Source organism: Liolophura sinensis, chromosome 9 (assembly GCF_032854445.1).
Source record: "Liolophura sinensis isolate JHLJ2023 chromosome 9, CUHK_Ljap_v2, whole genome shotgun sequence".
Classification (NCBI taxonomy): Eukaryota; Metazoa; Mollusca; class Polyplacophora; order Chitonida; family Chitonidae; genus Liolophura; species Liolophura sinensis.
Genome location: NC_088303.1, coordinates 7559238 through 7574176, shown reverse-complemented (window position 1 = coordinate 7574176; position 14939 = coordinate 7559238). Strand labels below are relative to the sequence as shown.

The window sequence follows — 14939 nt, the reverse complement described above, 5'->3', positions numbered from 1 at the left end:
GAGAAATAATGCTTTTATTTTAAAGCAGACGGAGTGTGAGCTGGGTCTTGAGAGTTTGTACATGTATACTTTTTTGCGAAGTTATATGTTTAAATTCAGAAAATGACACCATCAGGTACTGAATGTAGTTTCCATCAGTTTATCAGCTGTTGTTTCCTCAGTCTTTCCAGGCGGTTCAATCTCCACGTCTTCGATCTTATCTGGCAGTTTGCTGTTCAGGGTTTCTGGCAGAAGGAGAGTTAGCCCCCCTGCCACCAAAGCAAACCCTCCAAAGATAAGAATGGGCAGTTGTGTGAAGGTTATGCTTCCCTGAAAAATAAATACAGCAGACATTATCTACATTCATTTGGTCATCAACTTATGTAATCAAACGAATAATCTTTCTTTCGGCGAATTATACCCCCTGCTGTGTTAAAAAAGGTACGGGAATATCCTGAGTAAAGGAGCTACAACTGTATTCATCATCAGTATCTTTTACATATATGTGCTTGGAGTTCAATATCTTTACTTAGACAAACTGTTTTCCCGTAGAATTCAGATTCAGATCCAGATTTTTATTCACCACCAATAAAGTACACATCATTCAATATCGGATGAGAATGTGGCGGGAAATTAAACCCCATAGGGCTTGAGTCGTCCCTAATCTTATTCACAAGGAATTGTGATTGATTGGTCATAGTATATACTTGGTGAAATAGATACGAAAGCATTTCTGTATGTGTACCTATCCATGTAACAAACACGTGATCAAAACAAAGAACACGAAAAACGTAGTTATGATATTCAGCGTGCAAGTACTGCTTAATTATACACTTTTTAAGACCATATTTAAAAGTGGACATTGGCAATGTTGGTTTAAGGTTTCTGGGCAGTTTGTTCCATACTTGAGGACCTTCTTTGGACAATGTAGTGACAATGAAGTTCTATAGAAAGGTCTGTACAAATTTAACGTGTTATCTCTGGTCAGAAAAGAGAGTACATTTGAAACCTTCTTGAAATATCCTTTAAACAATTTGTGTAGTTGAAAAGCACAGAAAATTTAGTAAGAGTAAGTATCTCCACCTGTTAAGCTAACACAGATGAACTGTGGTAACCACCAGGAACATTTAATCATCATTTGTTTTACGTTTTTGGTAAACTGATATGCCTGTTATTTCTGAACATAAATTTGGTCTTTCTAACATTAAGCGAGAGCTTATTTATAGAGAACCAAATAAACAGTTAAGCTCGGTAAGGGTCGTCATAGTTGGACGGGGTCATCGTCATATAGCATAGCACTGGTGTCACCGGCAAACATGTAACAACGGGGTAACATTCTTTAAGTCATTCATGTATAACAGGAATAAAGCTGCCCCAAGTATTGACCCCGGTGGGACACCGCCTGAAATATCTTTAAAAGAAGATCTGTACCATTATACTAGACACAATGCCATCTCCCAGTCAAATAGTTTTTAAAGCATTGGCAACGCCCCTGTATCCATAGTGCTCCAGTTTTCTGCACGCGACGTCGTGGATGACCGTGTCAAATGCCTGGAAAGGTCTAGAAAGTACTCTATACTGAATTGTTTGCTCTCCTTAGCTTTCACTGATTTGTATATTTGTATATCAGTAACAAGACAATTTATTGCATAATAGTTTACACCATCAGGCTTCATACAACTCAGGCATAAGGCGAGGTTCACGTACTTGACCTAGTACTTGGCCTATATATACTCGCAGATTCGCCTATCTCGACTTCATTCTGTGTTGATAATGGAAATCCTATATCCCTCTATTTACACAGAAACCAGTACTCTCCTGCAGAGTCACGTGGCCTTCCATCTCCTACCTCTGCTGGTAGAGCCCACAAATCTGACACACATGGCTAAGTAACATAATCAGCAATGACCAATGGAAACGACGGTACCATCGTAAATTGTAACATGTTGCTGTTGTAAAGGGTTTCATGGTGAATATTAATGAAGATACACCTCCACTTCGGCCAATGAAAATCGGTACTTGTTTGCCAAGGTATGTCACTCGGTGTTTTCATGGATTACGTGACTTTTCATTCATATCAGAAAACCAGGTATCTTATGACAGAGTACACAGTCAGTAGAATCGAATGGTATGTCATATGGAGAGCAACTCACCAGCCGTAAGACAAGAGGAGCCACGAGTCCACCAGCCTTCATGAATATCGCGCATGCTCCACAGCCTACTGCCCTGAAATTATACACAAGTGCATGTATATTACAATCAAATGGTTAAATGCCGAAGAGTTTCCTTTGTTCCTTTTACATGCATGACGTAATAACATCTCTCAGATAAGAACATCTTTATATTTAAAGGTTGGCTTCTATTCTGTTCTTTCTTGTCTACTTGGGAATTTGGACATAAACAACATTATACTTATTCTATTCCATCTTACATACTTATTTATTATTTGTTTAGATTTGAATGGTCTTTAACGCTGAACTCTTTGTTTCCCTTATCACTACGGACATCAGTGTGCGTAGAACATAAACCACTGCCCTCCCTAAGTACACAACAAACATCTAAAAGCCACAGCGCACACAGTGGGGGTTGTATTTGAGCACGCGACCTCAATGGTCGAAGGGCCGGCTGTTATGCATTGCTTGTTACAAAAATAAAGCATTAGCCAAATCAATGTATGTATCTGTACATAATACTATAATTTTAAAACAATATTTATCTATATGTTTACCTATAAACATCTAAAATATCTATTTATATATTTATCTTAAGTTTTTCACTTTTATGGATAAAGCACGGAAACAGGACTGGTTGACCCAGTATAATGCCAATGGACATGATGTCTGGTGTCTTCGGCATAATACATCAGTGGTGGCAACACTTTGTCATATGGACACGCCTTGCCACAGGAAGACGGTATAGGGTCTGATGAGCCAAGGGTCTGATTGTTGTGTCAAGGCAAGGCTTTGATCATCTGGGTCAGCGAAGAGCTCGTATAATCTATATGTGATATGACTGAGTGTACTATATGTGAAAAGGGCAGGCACCTTACTACAGTCGGGTAGAGTTCAGCTGCAAAGAGAAAGAGGACAGTGTACATTCCAGCGGTACAGTACTTCCCAAACATGAACAGGGCCAGCGACAGGTGCTGGAGACTTGTGTCTGAGAAAGGCAAGAAAATGACTCGGATTAGTTTTGACAGTAAACAAAACACGATCTGATACAGCTGAAAGATAAACCATGTAAGAGTAAATGCATATAACATAACTTCTGACAGTCATGTACATGTACATTCTACTCCCCCTCTCCCAGATCCTATTGACATGGAGGGAAATTGTACAAATATACCTCCATCCCCATCCCCCCTCAGTTCATTTAAGCCGCGTTTTAACCTGTGGTGGCCATGTACGACAAGTTTTAAGCTTTATTGATGCCGAGCTTAAAGAATAATGAATCGCTTGGTTTTTACTTCTTAATATGGAATTTAAGACATGGCGTAATACGTGGAAGTATAAAAACTTCTCAGCTTTCTTCTTGAAGCGTAAAAATGACTTTAATCTACAGTTTTCCTTAAGTCCCAGCGGTGAGTAAATTCAGTGGCTTACTCTAGTGACGTCAAACAGTGATACATGTAGCTGTCAAAATAACTTTGTTTCGGGGGAGCTGAATTGCAGGCGCTAAACTGGTCCAGCGTTTCAAGTCTGTTCATCCGTGACGTCATTTATGAACATTCCCGAGCAATAGCAGAAAATATATATACAGCAAAGGGGTTATTAAGGAATATAAAATATACGGGTGCATCAAAAACGAAAAAAAGCTCATTGTTTTGGTATATTGCTCTACATTTTCCTTCAAACCATACTCTTCGTTTTATAATACAGTAAACCTTTTCATGTATCCTTCAAGTGTATGCCGCATCTGGGACCAGGCTCAGTTTCACCAAGCTCTCCTAACATTACGAGCTCGCAACTACCATGTCGACGTAATACCTACACTACTGGTTGCCGTGGTAGTTAAGTGAACATAACGTTAACAGCGCTTCATGAATTCTTAATTCTCTCTAGGCTAAAAAATCAACAGGTGTTTTAGAAAACACAGATTCTTTCTTGAAATGTCAGGTTGATGTAGCATAATAATGTATGTAACTGTCAACTTTTTCAGATATGACACGTTTTTGACTTAATACGTCTAGACGTAGAAGCCTATAGCCCTACACTCAAAAAATTAATCTATCAAGTTTAACAGAAAGTCTGTTGTCTGAGTGATGCTAGAATGCGAAACTGATTATTCTGTTAATGCAACACGCATATTCTATTTATTCAACATGAAGATTATAGCAGACGAACAGGATATTTTGTTAAATATGACAGAGTATTATGCTATAATAACAGAATACATCGCTAAGAATACAGAATACATCGCTAAGAAACTGTGAGTTCAAGTCCAGCTCATGCTGGCTTCCTCTCTGGCCGTAAGTGGGAAGGTCTGTCAGCAACCTGCGGATGGTCGTGGGTTTCCCCCTGGCTCTGCCGTCGCCGTGGTATAAGTGAAATATTCTTGAGTACGGCGTAAAACACCAATCAAATAAATAAACAAATTAATAAATAAATACATCGCTAAGACAACAGACTCGCTGTTAAAATTAATAGATTGATTTTTTTGAGTGTATACATGCATGCAGACTAACGTCAAAGAAGTACAACAACCCACGCGTTGTCAATGCACATTCCTTCATGTATAGGGCTGGTATTGACAACCCACGGGCTGTCAATTCACATTCCTTCATGTATAGGGCTGGTATTGACAACTCACGCGTTGTCAATGCACATTCCTTCATGTATAGCGCTGGTATTGACAAAACACGCGTTGTCAATGCACATTCCTTCATGTATAGGGCTGGTATTGGCAACCCACGCGTTGTAAATCCTGGTATTTTTTGTGACTCTTAACAGGTGTAGAAAGATTTCAACGACTGCATGCTTGTTGTTTGATAAACCCCCCAAAAGACTGCATCTCTCACAATAAATTACCGGTTACACACCTTTTTTGGAAATAAATCCCGAGCCAATGCATGTCAGTCCGCATGCAAAGAAGTATGCGGCTTTAGGTCTTCGTCTTCCAAAGCTGAATATACACAGTATTAAACAGTTGCAAATACATTTGTATGTGTCTAATTCTGATTCGAGTGGCGCTGCCACGATAGTTACACTGCGAAACGGACTCAAATGGGTGGTAGTCCCTGAAGAAGGATAGTTTGTGCGCGGTTTGTTCAAATGAAAGAGACGACTTCATCTGCAACCGCCATCAGTAACTGTACATTCTATCTGAGTAGTTATTGCTAAGAAAATCACATTTTTTCCCGCCCTCTACGCTCTCCCTGTTTTTTTATCCTGGAGAGTCTTATGCGCTGCTACATAGATTTCAAAGGAGTTTGGTTGTAGTTTGGTGCATTGTTCCCCTGTGCAATGCAACTGTGGGGAGACAAAGGTACCACACTAAAATAAAACTCTTCTGCACAAAAACGGTATATACTATCCTGTATGTACGACACACTTAATCTCGTTACGCATTGTATGTACGTGTATGTATACTTGTGTCGTACAAGTTCAGTCATATGACGACGAGGAGTCATTAGGTATGTGTACATATACTGTGCTTTCTTGCGATAGGGCGAGTCCATATGACGAGGAGTCATTAGGTGTGTGTGTACATATACTGTGTCTTCTTGTGACAAGGCGAGTTCATGCCGCCAAACTGCTGCCGACACTGAAGTGTCATGCCAAAAACACCAGACATGACACCCCACGCAGTCACACTATACTGACACAGGATCAGTCGTGTTTCCTTACTCCAACCTCTCAGTACTGAGGCGAGTAGCATTATTTCAGTCTTGGTATGATCCGACCCGGGGTTTGATCCCATGTTTTCCGGACTTCGACATTCCGTATTGTAACTTAAGTGGCTGGGCCACTCGAATCAGAGTTACATGTTTGCATATAAGTACATGTGTTTAACTATTTGACAAACAGATGCTTACTAGTATCTTGTGAATATAACACAAAGTTAAAGATCGGATTCACTTTCCCATACCGTTAAGAAGTCCGTTAGGTAATGTGTAGTAATCAATGCAATGTTAACACACGAAACTGTTACAACTAATACACCGTTTCTTAATCTGCATTTATCTTTGAGGTTAGAAACTGTACAGTATAGAAGCGTCTACATACCGCTTTAGTATGATTAAGGAAGATATGTACGCAGGAAATTCCACAGCACCGCTGATGAATAGGTTCAGGAATTTGTTTCCCGCCAAATCTGTAGCTCCCAATGACAGGCCAACGTACACAAGACTCGCCGAGAACCTGGAGAATTCATACGACGATAGGACAAATCTGTAGCTCCCAGAGAAAGGCTAGTGGAAATGTACAGGAGACCCTAGGAGAGCCTGTAGAATTCATACGAAAACAGGACAAATCTGACATGAAACGGTCTTCCTTTCTCAATTAATGAAGTCATCAAATTTACTTAATTAAAATAATTAAAAAGAGCTTATCTGCCCCATCAGGACTTTTAATATGGATTTCTTACGAGACTATGGGATACACCATATTAGCGAAAACGGAAACACGATGCCAGGTACCTCATACCCTTCATCAGTCCACATGTACATGACAAAATGGTAAAACACGGGTCATGAAAATAAAATAACGCGCACAAAGGCTAAAAGGTGACAACGGTGTTCTCACTTATTTTTTTTTATTTTTTATTTTTGATGTTCGCCCTTTGATATACATGTTCTGCGATATATATATCACTAATTGTATCCACACATTTACATGTTTTATACTTTAGGTGGGATACTTTATCGATGCTTGTATATATTGGGCACGTGTATATATACTGTCTGTTCTGTTAAACGTAACAAAAAGTGGGTTACTTACGTAATACCAGCAGACATAGGCAAACAACCACTGATCATGTAATTCATGTCTGGTATACATGTATCACTGGGTGAACGTTCTTACCATGTAAAGGAGAGTATGAGTGACCTTCGCCGGATCGTCGGTGTTCTGACAAGGTCAAGGACGGTGTAGCTGTTTGTCTTGGTGTCAGAGGCGGCCACGACCTGAAGGCGGACTTGTATCATGGCGGCCTCAGGGTAGTCCAACTTGTTGTACTTCACCAGTGTCTTTACCAGCTTCTCTGCCTTCAGGAATTTCTTCTTCAACAAAAGCCATCTCAAAGATTCTGGCAACACCCTGCAATTATAGTGTGGTAAAAAGACTGAAAGTTCGTACACGTGTTGGAAAACGAGCACGTGTGGCTAGACATGTGTATTATTTTACTGATAGATACAAGCACCATACTGCGAGTGCATGCGTCTGAATGGACATGAACGTCCTCTGTATACATGTATTAGAACAGGTGCATAGGTGAATAGAAATACGCTATGTCACAAACCATATGTAGACTATGGTGACGGCAGTTGGTAGAGTAATGGCTAGCTGTATGTATCTCCAGTTCTGAATGAGGTACCAGATCCCGGCTAAGGTGATGTAACTTGTGCCCCAGAAAATTTCCAGCGATACCCCGACTACAGTGCGATGACCAGGCTGAAACATCTCCATCAGCATAGTATGAGAGGTGGTCTGCAAGCCCTGAATGATACAACAGATTGCGAGATATATGTAGGTGTATGCCAGTGAGATACCTGTACACGTACGTACATTTCAGTGAGATTTTAATTTAATTTACTTCTTTATTTATTTAACGAGGATTTCTCACAGCCGAATGGCTACCACGGAGATTTCCCATAAGCATTAATTAAGAACATAATAGCTAACGAAGTACATACATGTAAATATGGGAATACATATTCTAGATAACAGAATATAAGTTGAAATAAATTAATTATTATTTAGAATGTTAACATTGTTATTACCGTTACCATGGTCATAAATCCTTTCTGTATCATTGATAAATTTATGTACATATTGAAAAACAAGTTTATTATCTTCGTTATTTAGATCCGTAGAGCCAAACAAAAGTATTTTACATATATATCGTGAACATTGTGGAATAAAAACAGAATAATTTACACCGGGTGAAATAATTTATGTGAGAGTAGGTAGTATGTGCTTCCTATGGGTGGTAAATTGAGAGCAAATGAAAAAAAATAATAAAAGGTATCTTCACATGCATTATTACAGTAATGGCAAGTAATATCTTCAACAATATTACACTTAAACACGTCTGCCCGAAGAGCACTGAGTCTCATTCTGTCATTACTGAACAGATGAAAAGTTGCTAAAGTCATTACATAACGACGTAGTAGTAATTGGTGGAGATAGAATTTTTTAAAGTTCTTTATTTGAAGAATGGCGAATATGTTTAGGTAAATCATTCCAGTCCTTAGCTATTTTCGGTTGAAAAGGAAGATTTGTATATACTAAAGCGGTATCTAAATATACGTAAATTTTCATTATACTTAAAGTTATTTGTACTATACTATGTTGATCGTCTTGGTAATAGGGATTTAGGTAAGGCGGGGAAAGTCCATTTACAATTTTAAAGAATAGCAGAATCCTATGTTGTCTACGTCGAACATATAGCGGTGTCCAGTTAAGCTCACTCAGCAGAGCTTTATCTGATGTACGACGCATTCCGCTTATACAAGGCAAAGCTGCGCGCCGTTGAACATTTTTCAGTTTTTGGGAAAGCGCAATACTACAGTTATCATATAATATGTCGCCATCCTCTACTGTAGATCTAATGAGCCTGTTGTATAAAGTTATTAAACACTTCCTTGTTAATATCCTCTTCACTCTATTTATAATACCTAATTTCTTATTACATTTATTTACAAGTGATCTTATATGTTCGTCCCATTTACCATCGTGCTGTAGAATGATATCAAGGTGTTTATGGTACTGAACGCTCTTCATTTCAATACCATCTAAATACAGTTTTGGGTACATCGGGTTCTTTTTTAAGGAAACAAGCAAGTATACAGTTTTCTGTGGATTAAATGTTATCATTTAATACATCGGCACTTATGTTCGGGAGATACAAGTCATGTTAGTGATAGTTTCGTGAAGTTTGAAATACAAGTGGAAACGTCTGTCCATGCACATATATGTCAGACAGTGTACCAACAGATCTAGAGGTATAGGGAGATGGACGAATGAGCTAACTAACTAGCTAAATGCTTATCTTAAATTACAGGGAACCAGTCAAACACTGACGTCACACATAAAATTTTCAAGTGGTGAAAATGGGGATGGCCTTTCTGGAACGTCTAGTTGGGTCGACAGCTGCGACCACTTTCCAGGACTGCTTTGTAGAACGGGTCACTAATGTACACGTGTTTTCACGCCTAGATTTCTAGCTAACAGAATATGTTGTTCATGTTTAAGCTTATATTACCTGCAAGAATATTCCTTGAATGAATCGGAGAACAGCAAACAATGTGTAATCTGGGGCAAAAAACATTGCGATGCCATTGAGCAGTTGACCATACAGTGTTATTAAAACAACAGGTCGTCTTCCGATGGAGTCGGAGAGAAAGCCGAATAGAAACCCCCCAACCATAGTACCCGTGAAGAAGATGGATGTCGACAAGCCGATCAGGTATTGATTTCCGCAGATCAAATCCCACTGTCAAAGAGGAAAGAAATGTACATCTTTAAATATTTTTAATTCATCGATCATTTTTGTAAGAGAGTATTTAATCTGTGCTACCGAGCAAATAAAGAGTGAGCCTTATTTCGGCAAATGAGTACCAATCTATATAACGTTCTAGAAATAAATAAGTTTATTATATAAACCATACCCTTTTACTGCATAAATTCTACTAGTAACTTATATACATATATGTTTTCCTAGATACGAGTGTATTACTATATACTTGTACGTGTATGTGTTAATATCTCTGCGCGTGCTGTTTATTGTGCAATTTTAGTTGAAAATTTGCATGTTATGCATATAAATCACAGTTCAAGATTGTATATATCTGTACGTAATTCTAATTAATAATCTGCTCTATGAAACTGTAATCATGCAATATCATTTTTATTTATGTTTGATTTTGGAAAATTTAAATAAATGTGATAAATAAGTAAAAAAACCCAACTGAAATTTAAATGAACTGTATCAACTTTTGAAATGTATCGCAGTTTTCGTCTTGTACAAAATTTAGGATTTATGTCATACCTCAGTTAACATGGACACTTCCGTTGTGTTGTACACCCAAGCAGACCTGCAACACACACACTGATTGGATGTTTCATTGTCACATGGCAGATCTGAAACGTTATAAGACGTCAGGTTGGTCCAGTTGCTCATGTGTTCATCGTTACCTTGATCTGCACAGTAAAATGGCACTCGTGATCCATAGACAGCCATGATGAGCGAGTTGACCACCACTGGGAAGTAATTGAAGCCGAGGAGGAAAAAGACAAAGATCTGAAGGCGCCCAGGATTGCCGAGCTTCTCGATTAGTTCGTTCAGAGCCACGGTCATCTCGATGGCGCCTTCTCCGAGTAAACAAAGAAAATGAAGCCGGTATCAGGTCTGGCAAAGTACTCTTCATCTGATTATTAGTGATGAAAAGAAATAGAACAGTTTCATGTTAGAAACTCTGTTAATGTGTCGGCCCGGGTGTTTGCTGGATGTTTAGTTTCCATGCATATCACGACCGTGTTTTCCTCAGTAGCTAGTTCATCTCAATGCCTAGATATTTAATTATATATAACGCTGCCTCATGAGAACGTCATGCTGAGGACACTTATCCAGTTCTTGAACAATAGCTACCTCCCCTGTTCTAATAACAAAGTTCAGTAAATGTTACTGCCATTGCAAAAAAAAAAACAAAAACAAAACCCCCCGCTGTTTCACTAGGATATTCTCTATAGGCAGAGGCAGTAAATTGTGAACAGCTAGGGAGAACGGCATAAATATAGAATTCTCCTTTCAGAAGCATCTGTGCTATGATAGAAAATATGCTAGAAAAGTTTGTCTCCTCTTCGAAAGGAAGGAATGCCTTCCATGTTTGGGTTTAAATTCTACGTTTCTTGGTTTGCTAAGGCACTGCCTTATTTTCGTTTTAAGGGCAAATGTTCCGTTACGGATGGTTGGATTTGAAAACGTTGATGCTGAAAAAGACAAAGTTGTCATCTTAGTAAGGAATTCCCTATACCCTTGATCTAAAAATACCTGACTTGTTTGCGAAAACGAGGCTCTCACGATTTCAAGAGAGATTTACCAACAACCAATAAAAAAGCTACCTGGGACGCGATGGCGGTGTAGTGTACTTGACCCTGGTGTCAAGAACACTAACTGAGGCCACTATAAACATGACACAAATACCTGAGCAATCATGACTGTCTAACCCCTTTTCACCTGGCGTCAAACGACAAACTACAGAGTACCTACAGAGTGGCAAGTTTAAAATCTGTTACAAGACTTGCGCTTGATAAGAAGCTGGTGTTTGACTGCTCAGTTATATATAGTATGGTCCATATGCGTTCTGCAGCTGTGGCCAAGCCCGTGTTATCAGCCGAGAAGAGTATGGTATTAGGACCAAATGCCTACTCTCTAAAAAGGGCTGTCTACAAATTTGAATAAGCACTATGGCATTTGCATCAGCGGCACACAGAAATTTCACCATTAATGTCCTGTAAGAACACTGTGTTATTCGGATGTATATTTTCGCTACATTACACTGTGTACCGCTTGTGCATGTAAAGGATAGTTTTTCAGAGAGTATATTATACTAGGAAATGTTAATCATTTCCGTTTTTCCCGTCCCCCAGACCGCCAATTTGCACATCATTCCTCTGCTATTTAGATTGAACGCATGGTGTGATTTATTTCATGCAGACTACACGGTGACTTACCTAAAATGAATGATATATATGTTCATTTCACAGGATTTTCACACTTGTGCACACGAAATACCAATCAAAGCCACGCGGAAAAAAATGCCGCTCTTGTAAAAAAAAAAAAAGAGGCATCAGTTCTAGCAAAATTCTAGAGTTCCCATTTGTTACTTGGCAACAAATAAGCAACATGGTGAAAGGCATAACATTACTGAAATTGGAGGAGGTGAGTGGTTGGGTGGGGTGGGGGTGGGGGGAGGCATTGGGTATCCATGTGCATGTGGGCCCGTGGGGGTGGGGGGTGGAATTGGGTATCCATGCGCATGTGGGCCCGTACACTTCTCTGTATGTTTAACCAAGGACGGGGACGGGGGGTTGAAGATCTACGTTACCGGCCCTACTTTTCCAGTTTTCACTCTCTTGTTCTACGTCCGCGTCAGTATGAGAGCTATACTGTGCCTTGTCTACAAGTAGAACAAACAGAACTGTCTAGCACAATATCTCTACAGAGCTAATCTTTCATTCTAACTGAATTATTTACCTGTTATTCTCTCATCGACAATACACGAGACGTTTGCCGATTGGGCCCGTCCTCTGGCTCAGCTATAGCAAAAGCGAGGATGTCAAATAACAGACGTCCATTGACCGACTGACGGGGAATTATAACCATTGAGAGCAATCAGCTGGGTTTAGGATGACCCGCCCTCCCAGGCATATATTGTAGGCCTTGAGCTATCATCAGCGATAGAGCAGCCAGTGATCCAGGGTCAACACACCAATGGTAAGCCACTTTAATTTATTCAGTTACCATGGCAACACGTGTTTTTCATATGTCCCTCTGCCTGGTCTTCTAACAAGCTTTGTGTAACAGAGCTCTGAGCTGTTCGATTATAATAATATATTAGCTTTACGGTAGTTGATTTCTAATTGTGACCTCGTTACCCCGTCAGCACTGGGAACAATTAAATCTTCAAAAGGCTTAAAGCATACTTGAAAATCGTGGCGTATATATCTTAATTAATACCGAGTATATGATGTTGCCTAAGATGTAAAACAAGCTTCTCAGCTTTCTTCTTGGGGCGTATTAGAACGGCTTTAAGCTTTCTGGCTTTTCTAAGGCCCTGTAGCGGTCAGTCTGGACTTAAGGTAACTTGTTGTGGTAACGTCAACTGTGACAGTTGTCAAAAGACCTTTCTTGAGGTGAGAGCCCGAATTGTTGTTGGGGTTGGGGGGGGGGGCGCTTAGCAGGCCTCGAGTTCCCAGTATATTCATCGATGATGTCATTTCTGAATATCTGCGACCACTGATGGAATAGAAGCATAAATTAGAGGGGTTATCAAGAAATATAAAATATGCCTCAAAAATGAATATCTTTTTTCCATTTTATATCATGGAAATCTTTTTTCATTTTCCTTAAGACCATACTCTTCGTTTTTTTAGTACGGTACCTTTTCATTTATCCTTTAATGGAACACGCCAACCTTCCACAGATGTGAGTATGTCTTATAACCGACAGAACATTAGCGCCCTCTACCCACTTGGGCCACCAGGTATTTTTTATAATCGCTTGCATATTTTTTGATTGAAAAGCAAACTTCGTGTAATTCAAGTAGACAGAGGACAGGTACTGCTGTTCCATCATTTACATGACTTGTTTCCCTTTGTAGAGTGCTCCTGAGCCCCAACATAAGGTGAAAACGTTCACCTGTTCAATGCTAGGTTTTTCTTACCTGTTTGTCGCACATAGTAATCCTTATAGGCCTATATATAACAGCTGGTCTGAAATACTGCAGAGAGCATTGATACCGTCTCGTGTGAACCAAGCGCCAAAGCCGTTAACATCCAAGCAATTGACGAGATCCACGTAAACACGCAAACAACGCTCGACCGCCCCCTTGTGTGCCTGACCCTGTTTTCCCACGGTGGCCATTGAACCCTAGCAGAGGTGCTCTCGACCATGGCAGCGAAGAAGTCCTGGTTGTCCTAGATACCGCAGAGTTATATCTAGTTATATCTCACTTGCATGTGATATGGTCTATTAAGAAAAAATAATCTGTCGTTGAGGCTTTTCATTTTGCTGCAAAGCAATACATTCTATGTGCAAAAAATACACACACACACACACACACACACACACACACACACACACATATATATATATATATATATATATATATATATATATATGTATGTATATATGTATATGTATATATATATTGTTACGACTCAAACTGTCTGTATTATAAAGAGATGGCTTGTTCGAAATACACGACAATTTAGCCGCACAAAAAAGTAACCCAAACCAGTAGATTTTATTTTTCAACAATTTATTAGGTTTAACAAGAACAGAAGACTTATACAAATACTAAAGTACTTAAGGTTAACAAGAAAAGATAGCACTATCTATACAAATACCAAAGTACTTACATGTATAACGGTGTCAAGTCCAAACGGACGTATATATTTCACAATGCTGAAACCCACACAGGCATAAATGCACAGAAGAAATATTCATAAGAGGGAAAATCCACAGTATAACTGAGTGTATGACGAAATATACACAAAATTCCACAGACAGGGTCCGTGTACTAATAAGCACTGTGTACACAAGAGCACAAATTAAATATACAAGTTCAGACTGAAACAAGTGCTCGGTGGAGATATGATATAACAAAGCCAGAGGCTATAAAGACACCAAAATTCAGCACAAAAGGCCTACTAAAGTAACACACAGCGAAAGCATCCAAAACTCTCAATAATTTTCCTTTCTCCTCCTTGACCTGCTTCCATAGGTCTTATATAGACTGGTGGAATTTTCTAGAATAAGAAAATGCTTGAACACTCAGGCCTCGAACTGAGTGTATTCTGGAACATTCTGAGGCAGAGGCGGACAGCAGGCCCTGAGCATATGTAATCAAGCTTGACTATATATGTCAAGCTAGTGTTATTGAATAAGCGTACAGAATACATTAAAAAGGATTTACTGAATCCCAAATGTTCAATATTTTGCTCATAAAACAGGTAACAAGCTGAGACGGATAATGTTACGAACCCCGTCTTTAAATAATGTACTATATTTTTTAA

At 39.2% G+C, this 14939-nt stretch overlaps 1 protein-coding gene across 1 annotated transcript; it reads right to left on the bottom strand.

Annotated features, from left to right (window-relative positions):
- Positions 1-4: 4 nt before the first annotated feature.
- On the bottom strand, positions 5-13843 carry LOC135475074 (organic cation transporter protein-like). Its single transcript, XM_064754818.1, has 10 exons — positions 12397-13843; positions 10189-10567; positions 9403-9633; positions 7438-7634; positions 7002-7235; positions 6204-6338; positions 5018-5100; positions 3024-3138; positions 2133-2205; positions 5-309 (listed from the first exon to the last, which is right to left on the bottom strand). Exons 2-10 carry the CDS (start codon positions 10495-10497, stop codon positions 112-114), a joined length of 1575 nt encoding a protein of 524 aa, XP_064610888.1. The 5' UTR covers positions 10498-10567; positions 12397-13843; the 3' UTR covers positions 5-111.
- Positions 13844-14939: the final 1096 nt, after the last annotated feature.